We start from the raw sequence: 18,242 nt of genomic DNA on the forward strand, positions 1-18,242 counted from the left end.
TTTTTTTTTTTAAGATTTTATTTATTTATTTGACAGAGAGAGAGATAGCGAGAGCAGGAACACAAGCAGGGGGAGTGGGAGAGGGAGAAGCAGGCTTCCCGCCGAGCAGGGAGCCCGATGTGGGACTCGATCCCAGGACCCTGGGATCATGACCTGAGCCGAAGGCAGACGCTTAACGACTGAGCCACCCAGGCGCCCGGAAGTAGAATATCTATTAAAACTTCAAATGCACTTAATTTTTAGATCCAGGAAGTCCACCTCTGCAAAATTATCTTATACATAACAGCACAAGGCACAAGGATTTATGTACAGGGATGCACACTGTAGCATTGCTTAGTAACAGCAAACAATCAGAAAAGAATCTGAAGACCCAAGATAAAGGACTGTTTAAATAAATTTGGTATATCAATAGACTGGAATATTACATAATCCTGGCAAAGAATGAATACATCTCTAAGTACCAATTTAGAAAGCTCTCTAGGATATGTTAAGCTTAAAAAAGACATATACACCCAAGCATACATATGTATGTAGAGTATTTCCAGAATACTCAGGAAGCTGGTAGCAGGGTTTCAAGGAAGAGGAGAGAAGGGCTGGGGGTTCCTGATGTGAAAGAGACTTACTTCTCATGAATATTCTTTGGAACTGTTTGAATTTTTTGCCGTGTGTGTGTGTTACTATTCCAATAAAAACAGCTAATCAAAAAATATTGTAGAAAAATATTAAGTGAAATGGAAAGATGCTCATGATATGTTAAATGGAAAAACAGGCTACAAAAAAAGGAATACAGAAGGTTTTCCAACTTTTTTTTGCTCACATTTATATTGAAAAAAAGACAAATATATGAGAAAACATTAGTGTGATTTTGAATGATCAGATTACAGTGTTTTTCAGCTGTTCTATAATGACCAAATAGTAATTATATAATACGGGGGGAAAGAACATTCTTGAATCTTGTTGCCTCAAATATGTTTAGGATCTTAATCTTTTCCTGCCCCCCCCTTTTTTTTTTTTAAACCAAGGAGAGGGGATGATCTTCCTCTCTTCAGCACTTAAGGAGAAAAGACCATGAAGGTTTTTGTTTTATTGGCTTCTCTTACAGTATTATTTTGCTGACTTCATCACAGAGAATTATCCAGAGTCAAGCGTGGTGGAACAGCTGTCCCTGACCACCAGCAACTGCAGAACACCGAGGGAATAAATTTAGACTTCCAGAAAGGAAGAAGAAATCAATCTTCCAGTTGATATGGGGTGGGGGAGGTGATGATCACACACAGGCAGGGACATCACCAGGCGCCCCAAAGAGGAGATCAAAGAATAGTGTCCAAATGTCACTCAGCACTTAATAACTTGGAACAAGTGGCCAAGGGACAAACCATCCCAGAATCCCTTCACCTCAAACTAACTGGGTGAAATTCCCTACAACAGGGAAGTTCCTGAGGGCAAACCATTGGAAGTCAGCCAGCAGATACTACTAAAACTGTCCGAATTATTTTTAAAACTCTCAACAGAGGCCCACAGCTTGGTGAAGAAATTAGAATCCATTAAAAGTAAATAAATAAGGGAGGTAGTTCCCACAAAGAAGGGACTTAAGGAAAGCTTGATATGGCTTTTACCTCCTTCCTAAGAGACTCTGCTCTTCTTTGGGGTATGGGGTGCCTTTCTGGAATTTTTCAGGACTTTAGGCCTGCAGAGGCCTGATTCTCTGCAAGCAAAGTTCAAGGTGAGCTTACACACTTACCATGTGAATGTTGACAACACAGTTCAATAACCTGGATTCCCAAACAGCAATGTTTTCCCTCGTTTTTGAAGTTTACATGGTATGACTGGGGTCAAAACTCTCCGGAAAGTGGCTTTGGCCATCAGGTACCCAGTGCTCACGTGTGCACTAACCCCAGCAAGGGTCATAAACCACAAACGCCAATGCCATAATAAATGTCTATTTTGGACCAAGAACCCAGTCAAAAAGTTGGTGAGCAAATTCAGAGTTCTTTTCAGATAACTCAGGTTAAAGAATGGATAGCCTGGGGCGCCTGGGTGGCTCAGATGGTTAAGCGTCTACCTTCGGCTCAGGTCATGATCTCAGGGTCCTGGGATCGAGTCCCGCATTGGGCTCCCTGCTCCTTGGGAGCCTGCTTCTCCCTCTGCCTCTCTCTCTCTGTCTCTAATGAATAAATAAATAAAATCTTAAAAAAAAAAAAAAAGAATGGATAACCTGAGTGGGTTTCTGCCATTCGGTAGGACAGCATTCTCCAATCACTATGCTAACCCCTGGCTGATGACCAGAGTCATCTGGGCACTTGAAAACAGCCCTCCTTCCAAGATGCCAACCTCCATCATCTGAAACAGGATTTCCCAGAGGTGGGGGCCCAGGCATTATTCCAGCAGCAGCCCCAGACTTCTTTAAGGAGCAATCGGGTGACTGGATGACTGGTTACCAAATGCCCCAGAGGATCTTAACAGTGCTAGATGTGGATCCCCGCTGGGAGAAACACTGATATTACGGACTAGGGAATAACTTACTTGCTGCTGGCAGATTCAATCAACTGCAGAAGCCTGAAGATTCCTGGTTTTGTCTGGACTGCACATGGGGCCTGGAGCCTTCTTCCCAACACCCCATCCTCCTCTCCCTCTATAAAAAGCTCAAGACATCAACGCTTTTTTTTTTCTTTTTTTCCCTTTAGGCTACTGTAAAAGTAATATAACCACATTAAAGAGAAAATAAAGGGAATCATCCCCAATCAAAAAGGCTTACTATAACCACTATTAACACTCAAAAATACGTAACTGACTTACCTAATACCTTAACTCTACAAAGTGGTACACCTGTGATGTGTCATGCACTTGGCTAGGGGCTAGAAACACACAGATGGAGAGCAAAGTCTGTGGGAAAGGAGAATCTAAACAGTCTTTTCTCAAAAAACAAAATTATAGTCATAGCATAAACAATTTTTTCTGCTTTATAAAATTAGACTGAAATAATAAAGTTTTCCATGTGCCACATAGTCCTTATAACTATTATTTTAATGGTTACAAATATATTTATTGCTGTATTGCAGGCATTTACTTGGGGGAGGAGGCTATATTATAAATAACCCACTTTGTGTACACAATTTTCCAAAGTGTGCATCTAGCATACTACACAGGAATTTTATCTTGGAGAATATTTTCTTAGGAAAATTGTGGCATCAAACATTTTTTTAGGGCTCTTGAGGCTTTCTATCAAGGAGGAGGTTTTCCACCTACATTTCTAAATTTCACATTATAAAATCTACAACTGTTTACCACCTAATCTTATTTCATCCAGACAAATGAATACAGTTGACCACTGAACAACATGGGTTTGAACTGTATGGATTCACTTATATGCTGATTTACAGTATAGTACTGTAAATGTATTTTCTCAACATTTTATCTTCTCTAGCTTACTTTATTGTAAGAATACAGTATACAATACGTACAAAATATGCGTTAGTTGACTGTTCTGTATTAACGGTAAGGTTTCCAGTCAACAGTAGGCTATTAGTAGTTAAGTTTGGGGGGAATCAAAGTTATATGCAGATTTTTGACGGTGCAGGGGGGCTACTCCCCAACCCCTCTGCATTGTTCAAGGTCAACTGAACTGATCTAGATAAGAGATTCGTCCACATTAAGATAAATGGAATTATACACATGGAAACCCAAAGTTCACTTCTTTATAAACGATTACATCTCACTTTATTGCATGAAAGAAATTCAACCAGTTGATTTAATAATGTTTTTAGCCCCCATTTCAAATATCTTTAAAAGCCTTCAAAGAAAAAAAAAAAACTGTAATGAATCTCTTTTTGGAAACTCCAAAGAACAGTCTTCAAGAATGTTGATTAGATAGAGTGAATTTTGACAACTGATGGCTTCCTGCAAATCTAAGGCGAAAATAATGATTTCTACAGTATTTAGAAAACGGTTTCTTCTTTTTCTAATCAAGAAAAAAAAAAAAAGCCTTTTTAACCAGAACCCCTTCCCTTTTTCCCCGTGCCCACCAGTCTTCCCTCCCTGCCGTATACACTTACGTTCTACCACCACATTCCTACCAAAGCCCTATCACTCTACCTCCACCTGTAAAGTGTGAAGCTTTCTCAGTTTGTCTTTGGGTCTGTGTGTGTGTGTGCTTATGCACATCAGGCTAATTTATGCTGCAGAACCACAAAGTTCAAAAAGTAGAGAGAGTATCAGAGCTGGAAAAATCACAGTAGCTAGAGGTGTCTGCCACGTAAATTTGATTAGGGGGGGAAAAAAGATAGCCTACATATAAATCTGACTTTTAACAAACCTTAGGATATCTTTCCACATGCTTTAAGCAATACTAGGCTGCAGCGTCCCTTGGCTATTTTATTTTTTGATGAAATGTTTTTAAGTGCCTTTGTGCACTTCCTAGAGGGAAGAATAAGCCAATTTACCAAACTGAGCACAGACAAGATTTTCCATCTTGTCTTGAAAAGCATGCCCTGCAAAAAAGAAAAAAAACATACACACATGTGTTTATAATTTGAGGTACAGATCAAGGCAGACCAGGACGACTTAGACTCTGGCCTGGTGGACGGCACATCTTCAAAGGGGAAAGTGTGTGTGTGTGTGTGTGTGTGTGTGTGTGTGTGTGAGAGAGATATTTTTAAAATTCCTAGTGGACAGCACATCTTCAAATGGGAAAGGTGTGTGTGTGTGTGTGTGTGTGTGTGTCTGTGTGTGTGATATTTTTAAAATTCCTATAGCATTAAAAATACTCTCTGGCTGCACTTTACCAAAAGTTTCTGAACCGGCTCGGGCTGGCAGTCTGGTGAAGTTGTTATACCGTCTTTATTTTTCCTGTTCTGTCTGGGAGGATACTGGCACCCCAGGTCGGGGCCTCATGCCAACAAAGAGGTCTGTTAATGTGTGACAGGAGCCCAGCACACCGTGGTTTCTGATCACTAGGATTATCACCAAAAGGGCAAAACTGCATGTCACTTTCTCTCGGCAATAACATTTTAAAATAGGGGGATATTTTAAGTTGCTGCATGATTCCAGTACGTGTGTGCTGAGAAACGGGAAAACCTTGCCACTGTCACACCTGTAGGGGCAGAAATGTCCCTCACGTAGAACTTGAGTGTGCCTGCTCGTCACAAACTCCCTGTTAATGATCTGATGGAGAAAGAGCCGGGTCACGAGCACATGCCTGGACTGCTGTCTGGGGTCCACCAACTTATTTTTGCAACATGTAAGCAAAAGTCCCAAACGATACAAGTTATGGGCACCGTGGCTGGGTTTTCCTGAGGGAGGAGGAGGATGGCTTTCTAAGTGTGCACACCACAAGCTCTTCCTCCCGAGTACACAGGGGCCAGAATAGTGAGGAAAAATCAAGCTACCAGCTAACAAGAACAGTTATAACAATATACTTCTTTTGGGGGCTTTCTAGATGCCAAGTACCCACATACTCAAGACAACGTTTAGGAGATAGCCAGGTATGTTTGCTGTCATCATCACCACTTTACAAAAAAGGAAAACGAGACTCAGAGAGGTTGATCACACACAAGACTAGTAAATGTCTAAGCCAAGAGAAACTCAGCTCTGACTCCAAGTTCTTCCATGAACCACCAGACAAAAAGGTCCCCTGCCTCCACCCTACCCCTCCCCTACTGCCCTAACACACTATTTCCTTAGCAGGCCCCACTTTCCCCCAAGCCCACTGTCCTATATATTAGAATAGGGCCTGTGTAGAGTCCTTTTCTCCCCATTTGTTTCATTTCCCCCCTCCTTCAAAAAAATCCAGTGGGTATTAATGGGGATTAATGAGACAACAACCCACTTAAAAGATACAAGGTCTTACCCGGTTTGTAAAAAAATCAACTTTCACATGTACAGTCATTTTCCCCCTTCACTGTTACATAAAATCGAGGACTCTAAGCAAGTTGTCAGCCCCAAGCAATACGGCTTCCACCCAGAGATCATCTCTCCTCTTAACTCTCTGATGTTCTCCAAGGTCTTCCTTTCTTCTTCCATTCACTGGGCATCTCTAGAGACTGAGACACAAAGGTCACCAATCTGCTCACACAGAATCAAGTAGGAGAAAACCTGATTTGGCAAATACAAAAGCAAAAATCTCAGGTAAAAACTAGACCAAGCCAAAGATGTTATTTGAAATAAAAATTTAAAAAAAAAATTTTTTTTCATTTTTTCCCCTGCAGAGTCTATCTCATTTTACTTAGGCATTTGAAAAATTAGTGAGTTTAGATACACAACAAATCTGCCATCTTACACAGATGGCTTTTCACTGGATACTGATGCAGCCTGACAAAAGTTTACTCCATTTTTACAAGTCACTCACTTAAGGACACCTTTAAGAGTAGGTCTCTTCTCTGCCAATTAAAATATGATTTGACTTACAAGCTACATTTCAGGAATAGATCCACTGAAAAAATAAGGTATTCACTGATAAGCTTCTTGGGGGGGGAAGGGGGGGCACGCGCTGAAATATTTCCACCAGGGGGCGCTATACTCACTGAAAGTAATAAACACAGTGTTCCTAATTTAAAGCACTTTGCGCTCTAACTCGCCCAAAATAAATCTTTTTTTTCTTGAGAGCTTTTAGGATGAACAATGAAATTATCTTCAAATCTAACACTGAATAAAATATAAAACTTTTCAGGGCGCCTGAGTGGCTCAGTCATTAAGCGTCTGCCTTTGGCTCAGGTCATGATCCCAGGGTCCTGGGAATGAGCCCCGCATCGAGCTCCTGCTTGGCGGGAAGCCTGCTTCTCCCTCTCCCACTCCCCCCATTTGTGTTCCCTCTCTCGCTGTGTCTCTCTCTGTCAAATAAATAAATAAAATCTTAAAAAAAAAAAAAAAAAAGAAAAAGAAAACATAAAACTTTTCTTTCCACAAAGAATAATGTCAATAATAAGAATAAAACAATTATAGCTTGTTATGTGCCAGGCACCAGATCTATGCTCTTTACATATATAAGCTCATATAATCTCTTCATACTATAATAATAATCTTCATTTTACATATAAGGAAACTAAGGCAAAATTAAGTAACTTAACAGGGTCATCAACGCTGGTAATGGGCAAAGCCAGGTTTCAAATTCTGACAGTCTAATTCCCAAATCCATGAACCTAACCTACAGTGAAACATAGAATCCCCCCAAAAAAAAGAATAACTTCTGAATGTATTTAGCAATATCATAGATTATATCACAGCTCTAGAAACATATACAATTAGCTATTTAAAGGTACTAATTTTACCATCTTATAATAATAATAGATGTTATAGCAATATTACATATATATTATATACTATAATGATAATATTAACTGCATTTGGACATTTTCACCTGTACCTAAACATCTCCCTGTAAAGGAGACATACCACTTAAGTTCACTTAGTCGTTAGCCATATTCTATTGAAAAGACCAAAATTCAGATTGAAGAAGTAGAAGGACCTGCTTTTTATAGTTTTAAAAATTGTTAATAAGAGTATAAACTACGGTAGAGCTATGTAGCCTGAAATAACATATTCTGAATAAATCACTCCTTATTAGGACCACATTGTGACTTTCTAAATTAGCCCCAGTCCTTGCTGCTCACTTGGCATTGTTACCTGTCTATCCCTGGGACACATCTGTGATTCTCTATAGGCTAGGAACACTTTTTGTAATGGACATACATTCAAACAGTGTTAGGAAAAAACCCGGAATGTGCCTTGAGAAATTGACTGCTTCGACTTATTAGAAATCTGGAAAGTATAACTCAGCAACAGGTAAACATGGTACCGACATTCAGATTCCAAATTCTTTAGCTACACTTTACCAATAATTGTGCTTTTGCAGGGAAGGGGGCGGCCCTGTGCACAGGCCGACTCACATGTGCCTTCAGTGTTAAGTTTCAAGCACTCACGTTCCTTTTAATTTAATTAGTCCACTTTGTACTTGCTGCACAACTTTTAAAAATGAAGGCAAGTACTGCATAAACAAGGATATTCATTCCAGTATTGTGTATACTAGCAACACACTAGTAACAACCTAAATATCCATCCGATGGGGGTTGCCAGTTAAATACACTAATCATGGCATATCACTATGTTGAGACGATTAGGAAATCTTTTACAAGAATAAGGCAGCTCTGTACGTACAGATACCAAAGCAGAAGAGGAGAGGTGCAGAACAGTAGGTCGAGGATGCTAACATTCAAGGGAAGATACGCATCCCCCGACCGGAAGCACTAGAGAACTCCAGGAATGCGGATCCAGCAAAAACTTACTTTTTGAACAACGCTTCGAAGAAGTGTTTGCATTTTTTAACGAAGTCCATGAAGACTTTTTTTCCAATTATAATGGATTATAAAATAAAAGTTAATACTTTAATAATCAGTCTTCAGAATTTTTAATGAAAATTAAATGGCTAAAAGAAACCTTGAAACTCATCTAATGCTACCTAATTTGTGGTTTCTTTACTAAGCTTGCAACTGCTTTCTATTTGAGCTCTTATATATTTGGGACAAATGAGTCATGGGAAGTTTCGGTTTACCACTCTGGTAGAAGCATTGGTACCATTTTCCTTGATCTGCCTGTTAGATATGGGACACAACAGAAGTTATTCCAAGTTGTTTGCTTCTGGATATATTTTACATCTGCAAGCTTTAAAATGGTAGATCCAGACTTCCTGGAAGAACAGACAATATATTTACTTGAAGCTGACTCGGGTTTACTTGAGTTCATACTCACTTTGGCTAAGTCACAGAGTGAGGGAAGGTGTCTGGGAATAATGCTTCCATTTTTACCCTGTTCATTCCTGAAAAATCCAACAGGAGATTCTTTTCACTCTAAAAGTAACTATTCTGTGTATAAAGCAGTATCTGGATATCTGATCTTAAATGGAAATGTTATCTGAAAACGGCACCGTCCTTTGTAAAACTTTAAAAGTACCCTTTATTCTTAGGCTTTGGAAGGGGAGTCCAGGGGGAATGACTACAATAGAAGCTGATTACTTACATTGTTGCAGTGTATTAATTCACATCGGATCATCTCTAGTGGGCAGAATTTCAGTTCTTCTTTAGTAAAGGCAATTAGCAGAAAATAATCTTTTCTCAATTCTAAAATCACACTTAAACATTCTAAATGAGGTGAAGAGTAAGCTGCATTGTCCTGGGGCAGGTATCTTGAGAAGCCCCCTGCAGATTAGGTAAAGGCTGAATGCCTTCTAAACCACAGCAGCCTCAGTTCAAACTCCAAACTCTGCTATCCACAAGCTGTATGACCTTGGGAAAGCTTCCTCATCTGTAAAATGGGAATGCTATCACACTTCTTGTAGGGTTGTTGTGAGCTGAATGAGAAAAGGCATGAAAGCACTTGGCCTGGTGTCAATCACACATTATGCAAAATAATAATAATAAAAGAAGGAAAGAAAGGGATTTGAGATCAGATCTGCACCTTTGGCAGTCTTCAGGAACCCAATTCACAGAATGGAGGTGTGTACTTGCCTTAGCCTGGATGAAGAGAGGAGGCCTAAGTGATTTGTTAAAAACACTCCAACTGAGGCAACTGAAGGAGATGCTGGAACCACAGTGTGAACCTAGGTAGCAATAATGTGAACTGGTAGCAAGGACGCCATGAGAAAAGGCAAAGGTGGCAGAAGGGTAATGCACCCCAAGAACTCAAGAACTATCTGGGTGCACAAGTCGACACCGAGACAACCAGAGCTGCTTCTGAGCTCCAGAGCCTCTGGGTTACACCTGTTCATTCAGCTCCAAGTGGATGCTTTGGGCTTACCGAGATTCGGCTGAGACACGGCCATGGACCTCTGGGGTGCTGGGGTGGAAGTGGCCGCAGGGTGGAGGTTCATAGGATTCAGAGGCTGATTCATCGCCTTCCTAGGGTCTTGCCATGTGGTGATTTTTTCTATGTGACTAAAAGAAGGAAAATAATTATCTTTTTAATTGTCAGCATGATTATCATTATCACCATCACCAGTAACAGTTAAACGACGCTGACGCTGGCTCTTCCCGATCTGCTTACACATGGCTGACACACTGTTTGTTTTCATCCAAGGTCACCCTTGCCCACATACCCCTCCATCCAAGGGCCCCAGCAGGGACTCTCTGAATACAAGCACATGACTTAGTTGTCCCAGCCACCCCTAGATGCAAAAACCCCTCTTAAAGGTTTTCTGCCCCAACAGTGTATCTCCTCCCAGCCAAGGAACCTTGACTCCCCAGCTCCTCAGATGCTTCCCTGCCATTCAGTCACTGGGATGCCATGGCAGGAACTCCTCTCCCAAAGCAGGACCCTGCTCTCCTGCCCGGCCAACCCTCCTACGCTCCCCGGATCATATAACTGACATAACGAGGACACATCTGCCGGTCTCAGCCAAAGACAGGGCTCTTGAAACCAACCTCGTAAACATGACATGACTGAGCTCTTACTAAGAGCAAGGAAGGCACTGTAAGGTCCACACAGGTAACACAGAAAACCCTCAAGAAGCTTATGTTCGACTCAGCAAGGTTAACAACTGAGTAGCTAGAGTATACAGAGTAGCAGGAATTAAGTGTAGGAAGATAGATTATGGAGAAACCCAAATGTCAAGGCATGAAGGTTTCTGAGGGCAAAAGACATGATTAGACTTTTGGTCATACACAACTTCCAGTATTTGTTATTGTGACTTAATCTCAGAGAAACTGGCCCAACATAAGCTTCTGTCCAGAGTTTCCCTTTGTCCTTAGAAAGATGGACAGGATCTCCAGCTTTGTCTGCCTCCTCCCAAACTACATCATAAGTCATTCCTGGTGCTTTACGTACCCTATGCCATAAACTCTTTTCTGAGATTTTCTTATATTTTTCTTTTAAAGATGAGCGTAATCATCCGGTGCCGTAACTTTGTTTTACGAACTGTATCGGAGTTCTCTCTATAGTTATCAAAGACAACAAACTCTGATAGCAGAAACTAAATGTCAGCCTTTTGTTCTAAGCCTTGCAACTAGGTTTGCCTCTCCCAAAGTAATTGTCGCTGTCAACCCCCACACACTACAGACCCTTCTAGATTCATAAGAAAAGGAGCATGATTGTTCTTTCAGTTAAACACACCTTAATTTTGAACAACAATGGCTCCCTTTGAATCTTTAGCATAGCAAACCACTATTACTATCATTTAATTTAATCCTAAATCAGTGCAATCTCCCTCGCTGGAGTTGTATTTTTCTTTTCTTTTGCATCTGTTTCCTCGCATTTGAATGCTGCCGCTGCTAAACTTCTTCGCATTTCTTTATCCTAGACAGCAAGTTATTGCACGGGGAACTCACTCCACTGCCTTGAGTGAAAACTTGGATGTTTTCCCAAGAAGGCCTTTAAATGAGTGTGATTTAAAAAAAAAAAAAAAGGCTTGGTAAAGGAAGCGTAATTAAGTTTAACTGTTGCGTTTCCATACAGTAAGAGCTATCAAGAGTCTTCAAAACATAATCCAAAATGAATGGGGAAGAATAAAAATGTTAAAACCAAGACTGTCCTGTTCAGAAAAACACAAATAGGGGGGAAAGACTGAACTAAAGAGATGACAATCACTTATTCAAGCACAAAAAGTTGAAAAAGAAAGGAACAATGGTCTTAGTTACACCTTCAGTTTAACGATTATAATTCTGTTGAAAGCTTTCATAAAATCCTTTTGTCAACTTCTGGTCAAGTGGAAACTCATCACCAGCCTCAGGGGATTTGTCATCGTCCTTCAGAGTCAGGAACCAATTGATGAGGATGTCAGAGTTAAGTAAACTCCCTTTAGCAAAGTAATTAGAGCTAAGAAACCCTTTGACTAACATTCCTTCAGGACCTACATTATTAAAACATGTTTTTCCTAGGGAGGTCTGTCCTACATACTTTTCACATGGTACCGGAAGGAAAGGAATCCTTCTCTCTTTCACGAGCCTTTCTTAGACCCTCTGATACCATGGATCTCGATGCTTCGGCAGAAGCAGCAAGAGCACAGCTGCAGTGAGAGAGAATGATGCACGTCTGCTGGGGTCCGACACACAGCTACTGGTCAGTGGTAGAATGACACAGGGGCCGGGGCAATGCGTTCCCAAATGCTGGTCCCCATTCTCCTCTCTCATTCTGAACCAGTGGGCTGTGGCCCCCTGAATCTGGGGAGAGCAGAGAGGCCCGCACCCCAAGTGGTAAGTGAGCCCAGCTTGCCTAAGGACGTCGCCACAGCTGGCTAGCCTCCATCCCCCAGAACAGAGTGCTGGGGCGTTCTGGGAGGACCCTCTGGCCCCATCTCAGAGAGATCTGGCCCCAAAGAGGTACAACTCAACCGCGGCTTCCAAGTCCTAGAACTCCCCCAGGACCGTGGGAGCCTCCTCGGCCCACCCTTCAAAGCCCATGCCCAGCCAACGCTTTGAAAGCAGCTTTGTTCCCAGCAGATTTGTTAATTAAAAGTGTCACTCACGGTATTCCCCAAAGACTAGAGTACAAGAGGGAGTCTTAAGTGAGCAGTTCTCATTGCTCAGAAACAACTCTGAGCAGAAAGCCACTGGAATTCCCAGCCTCTGCACACCCACCCGTCGACCCGACAGCAGCTTTGCTCTAACGCTCGGCTCCTAGGATGTCCAGGGTGGCTCCCAGTCTGAATGCCAAAAGCAAGAGCATTGCTCACAAGAACTTGATACATCGCTCATGATTGGATTTGAAAGCTACATTCTGCTATTGTTCAAATCATTTCGCGGCTGTCACCCCGTTCCCGAAGGCAGGCTGAACCACTGGCTCTTTCACACTGCTGTCTCATCTCCACTCCCTCTGAGTTACTGACTCATTTCCTTTCTCGGATTTCTCAGTGTAACCTTGTTGTCTGCCAGGACCCGCAGTTGAGCTGGATGAATCCCCACTGCCCTGCTGCTCCCACCTCTTCCCCGATTTCGCTCCCTTGCTGCCGAGTCTTACCTCAACCCAATGTCTCTGCTGTTTCTAAAAGTCTCCTCTCTCCTGAAAATTTATGTGTGTGTGTGTGTGTGTGTGTGTTCAATCTACCTACGTATGTGTGTTCGATGAATACATATGCTGTACCATTCTCGTATTAGAAAATGGAACAAAAAAGGAAAAAAGATAACAAACTATTGACGGTGATACATGAATAGGCCCACTGGTGTTTTTTTTTTTCTTATCAAAACTCTCTTGTACTTGCCAGGTTTTTAACAGTGACTATGTGTTGTTTTCATAAGCAGTAAAAACAAAAATACTCAGGAAGATACAACATGACAAAAAGGAAAATGATGCATGGTCATGCAGGTCACAGGGTACTAAAATGTGATTGAAGATAAACTGTAGACTGGGCTTGTCACTGTCATGGGGCAAAGAAAGAACTAAGGAAATGGAATCAGTCACCTGGCCCCATGTTGTTTATAAGGAAAAAGAACACCAGTTCCGAAGGAAAAGGAAAACTTTTCCTGACACCAAAAGGCCTCTTTCCTGGGCTAAAAATTAAAAAAAAAAAAATTAAAAAAAAACCTTCTAAGGGTTTCACAGGGAGACCCTGGGTGCCTGTAACAAAGATAATGGGAATGGTCTTCTCTTTCTTTGGCGGCCCCTTTGACCACCATTTCCCAGACTGTTTCATTCCACAGTCGCAGAAAGAACAAACCAACTCCTCACCTCCAGCCACATCGGGAGCCTCCGCTCAGAGAAGTGTCCAGGTCGGAAAAGAGCTTCAGCTGTTTAGGAACTGCAGCTTTCGCTCAGCGGCAAGAAAGGTCGGCACTTCTCTAAGATGTTTGGCTGAAAAACTGTTGTGTGAAATAATTTTTCCTTCTTGAATTAATATGTTCTTCAATAGAGACATGGATTTAGAAAGCCATTTTATTTACTCGGGAAATTCTGTGAGGTTGAAAAGTCGTTGAAATGAGCGGAAGAGAAGGCAGCCTCGCCACCCTCCAGGTCTCCGCCCCTCTCCACCTGGTCCCGCCCATTAGCCTCCAGGGGATCATTAACTAAGTTCCTATTTCCTCCCCTCCAGCCTCCTGCGTGACCTGTCACCTTGAAGCATGAGCGCAAGGGCCTCCAGGCTACCCCTCCTCCAGTCTTTCTGGTTTTCCTCCAACCTTCGTCCCTTCCCCCACCCCTTCTGACAATCCGCTCTCCATCCCACCTCTAGATTCATATCCCAAGGACAGCTGGGATCCAAGTCAGCTGTGGGTCCTTGGTCTGCCTGTGAAATAAAAGTACTACTCGCATCGGCATCTTCCAGACACACAACCTACTGGTGCGACACTGCGTGTTCTGGAAAGTTCAAAGTCTTGCGTCACACATACCTGAGGGTTTTTTGTTGTTGTTGTTTTTTAAAGATCGTATTTATTTATTTGACAGAGAGCAAGTATGACCAGGGGGAGTGGCAGAGGGAGAGGGAGAAGCAGGCTCCCCACTGAGCAGGGAGACTGCCGCGGGGCTTGATCCCAGGACCCAGAGATCATGACCTGAGCCAAAGGCAAATGCTTAGCCGACTGAGCCACCCAGGTGCCCACACATGTCTGAGTTTTAATGTTACCTCTGATCCTATGTGCCCTTGTTGGACAAGCCACTTCACCCATCCTGGTCTCAGCACCCAGATCCATGAGATAGGAGTAAAAGAAGCTAACAAACGCACCGGTTTCTTGTTGCAAGGGTAAAATGGGTCTGTGCAGGGAAAATAATGACAGCCAAAGTCACGTGCAGATTTCACGACCAGTTCACAGGGCTTCCCAAGCTCACCTCCCCAGCAGTGAATGTATGGAAGGCCACCGCAAGCCCAAGGCTGACAACGTGGGTTCAGGTTTACTCACCAGCATGAACTGTACACCTATTGCGCACAATGCGCTAGGCAGGTATAAAAATAAAAAGCATTTTGTAAATATAAAACCCTGACTAGCAGCAGAACCGTTAAAAGCAGAGATAAAATCTTATCTGTAAAAATAGAACCCACCGGCTTCTTACAGCCCAGGAAAAGGCCTGGCGTTTTTGGATGAATTTATCCTCCAGCCCATGACCTATTACACTAACTTTATGGAAGGAAGCCACACAACAAAGACTTTCTGAAATAGAGAAGGTCTATGTAATACATTTTGTATTGCTGGAAGCATACAAAGATATAAAAATAGAAATGATTCTGAGTGCTTGCTTTTGAAAAAATTTAGAGTTCTTAGCAACATAAGCGGCTCGCCTATTTCTATGGGCAAAGATTTCATCTTTCAATATAAGTGTTTTGCCATTTTACTCCCCCTCCTCTCCACCCTCACTGCTTTAATATATTCGAGTTTCACATTAGCGTCAGACATTACTCAGGGCTCCCTGCCAGCAACAGAGCTGTTAGGACGGGACTTAGAAGTAGCCTCCAACCGGCCTCTTCTTTTCCACCACAAACAAGCTAGGCAGTTAAAGAGAACCACACCAATGAAATGGGAATTTAAAGGCAGCCTGGGGTTATAAAACCAAGGCCGACTGATTCAAAACTTAATTCACATTCAATGCCACTTGGTTCCAGTCCCGTGACAATCCCAGGCTCTCTTCAAGTTCTCCCTTCACTCTCTCTTTTTGGGGGGTGCTAATATTTCTCTTCCAGTGGAACATAAGCTCTTTCGATGACAGAAATGACCCTATGGGGCATAGCAAAGTGCTCTGTACATAGTAAGCATTTGCAAAACAATACCCTTGCAACCCCCATAATATTCACAAACACAATTTAGGGCATAAGTAAACTGTCTTTTTTTATTTATTTTTTTTAAGATTTTTATTTATTTGACAGAGAGAGAGAGCACACAAGCAGGGGAAGCGGCAGGCAGAGGGAGAGGCTGACCAGGGAACCCGACGCAGGACTCGATCCCAGGACCCCGGGATCATGACCTGAGCCGAAGGCAGACACTTAACCAAGACACTAAAATGTTTTCTGATTTACCAGACCAATTCACCACCCTCTTTAATGTGATCACAAATGTACATACACTGAGGATTATTTGCTTAAAAAGTGCTAAATGAACTTTGCAACTTGTTGTGGTGAACCAGTCCAATTAAACCCATCAGTGTTAAAAATGGAAATTGAAACAGATTTGCGTGAGGTTGATAATTTCCCAGAGGGGGCTTGCCAAGTGAGTTTGATCCATTGTCAGCAGACAACAAACTCTATGCCAATATTTAATCCTGTGCCAGATGGCAAGAAGACTTGCCCGAGACTCACGTTAAAGTTCTGAAAACATTCCCCAGTTAGAATTAAAAATACAAAGAGGCAAAACACTGGTTTACTTTTTTCTTGTATTTCGGGAATAAATGCTGCCTGTGTCTCAATTACATTCAACATGCTGGCAGTGTGTTCTTATTTAAATTTCGAGGCCTAGGAAATGACACATCATATCTTACTCATATCTTGCATTTCTTTGAGTGGCGCCTTTTGTTTTTTTGCCAGTGGTACTTAGCTCTTCCGAGGGACACCAGAGGTGGATCTTAACAATGAGAACAAAGACAGCTGGGCGTGCACACTTACTAATTCTCCCAGGCCCAGATGTACATTCTCTCCAAGTTACTTCCTCTGCTGTCCCCTAAAACCAGAACGTAGCGGAAACTGATCACACGTGAGCCCCTGAGCCCCACTGCGGGACAGCTCACAGCCCACTTCTCAACTGGCAACTCAACCTGATTAGTAGCCACCCAGTAAGCTGTTCCCCGATGCTCAACCCTATCAGTCCAGTTGGATAATGGGGAGTAGGCTTCTGAACTACAACGCACTGACAATCGGAAATAAAGTGCTGGCATTTCAACTGGCTGAACAGATGTTTGATTTCATTTCCAAAGCCACCCAACTCCTTCCCAGGTTTTCATCCTTCCTACTGTCACCCTAATCGGTGATTCTTTGCCTTTACAAAGCAGCTTTCATAACACTGTAGTTGGTTACAATTCTTTTTCTGTTCTGCCCAAATCCTGAACAGTACCATCTCTTGCTGGTCCAACACATTAGAATAAAAGATACAAAGAGGTAAAAAGTTAGGCTGCAAAGGTACATCGCTGACATATCCATTAGCGAAGCATTTGTATCATTCCCAGATTAAATCCCAAAGCCATAAAGACACCCTCATGCCATACAATAAAGGTGACGGTTCACATAATGGAAGTGTGCCTCATGAGAAAGCTCATCCTTCTTTGAAACCACAAGGAATTTATAGTTGAAAGGTTCTGGTCAGATTTTCACTTAGGCAGCTCATCAAACATCACTGCAGTCTATGACACAGGCATAATAACTCATGTATAAATAGGGGATTTTTTAGGATCCTCTAATAAAACATGACACAAGACCAGAAGCATTATTTTGGTGCATGTTTCCGGTCTCCACCATTCACTTGCCAATTCAACAACATTTCTGAGTCCTCTGGAATTCTGAATGAATGGCAGGGATTGTATTTTTAACCACCAGGCTCTAATCCTCGACTTCCATCACGGCCGTGCCAAGAAGCCTCCCCTTGTTTAAATTAGCAGCAGTGGTGGCCGCAGCAGCAGGCAAGGTCCGCCAGCACTTCCTTGCAGCCAGCTGCGGCGATCTATCTCCTCAAATCCTCTTCACCGAGCGAGCGCTGCCGCCTTTTCTGCAGACTCGGTCCCAAACCCGCTCCGTCGGGGCAGGAGCTGAGTCAAGGAGCGCTGCCGTCAGCCCCACAGTGCCGTGTGAGCCCACTTGAGGCTGTCACATCCACAGTTCCCACGGGGGCTTACGTTCCTACAGAGCACTGCTGCCGGGGTGGGGAGGAAGGGGACACGATGAATGTGTCCCTCCCGGAGAAAACCGCTTTGGGAAGCCAGTGACTCAGCAACACAGGCTCAGACGGTGAGCCACTGTGTTAGAGGTACCCCGACATCGCCCAACACGGGCAAACCTGCCTTCACCTCTGCACACTGAACCAAACTCTTCCCTTCTTTTTGTTTTTAAGATTTTATTTTTTATTTATTTGTCAGAGAGAGAGAGAGCACAAGCAGGAGAAGCGGCAGGCAGAGGGAGAAGCAGGCTCCCCGCTGAGCAGGGAGCCCGATGCAGGACTCCATCCCAGGACCCTGGGATCATGACCTGAGCCGAAGGCAGACGCTTAATGACTGAACCACCCAGGTGCCCCGGTGTTTGTCTTTCTGTGACTGACTTATTTCATTTAGCATAATTTCCTCAGGGTTCAGCCATCCTTCTTTTTTAAGGCTGAATAGTATTCCACTGTGTGTATGTACTACATTTTCTTTATCCAATCATC

General features: G+C 42.7%; 1 protein-coding gene across 1 annotated transcript in view; it reads right to left on the reverse strand.

Moving 5' to 3' along the window:
* Positions 1-18,242, reverse strand: part of WWTR1 (WW domain containing transcription regulator 1) — a 134,378-nt gene that overhangs the window by 46,009 nt on the left and 70,127 nt on the right. The window contains exon 3 of the mRNA XM_081827618.1: positions 9,784-9,920. Within this exon, the coding sequence (XP_081683744.1) occupies positions 9,784-9,920 (137 nt within the window). The remainder of the gene's footprint in view (positions 1-9,783; positions 9,921-18,242) is intronic.

Source organism: Leptonychotes weddellii, chromosome 1 (genome assembly GCF_054177405.1).
Source record: "Leptonychotes weddellii isolate Sample4059 chromosome 1, ASM5417740v2, whole genome shotgun sequence".
Taxonomy (NCBI): domain Eukaryota; kingdom Metazoa; phylum Chordata; class Mammalia; order Carnivora; family Phocidae; genus Leptonychotes; species Leptonychotes weddellii.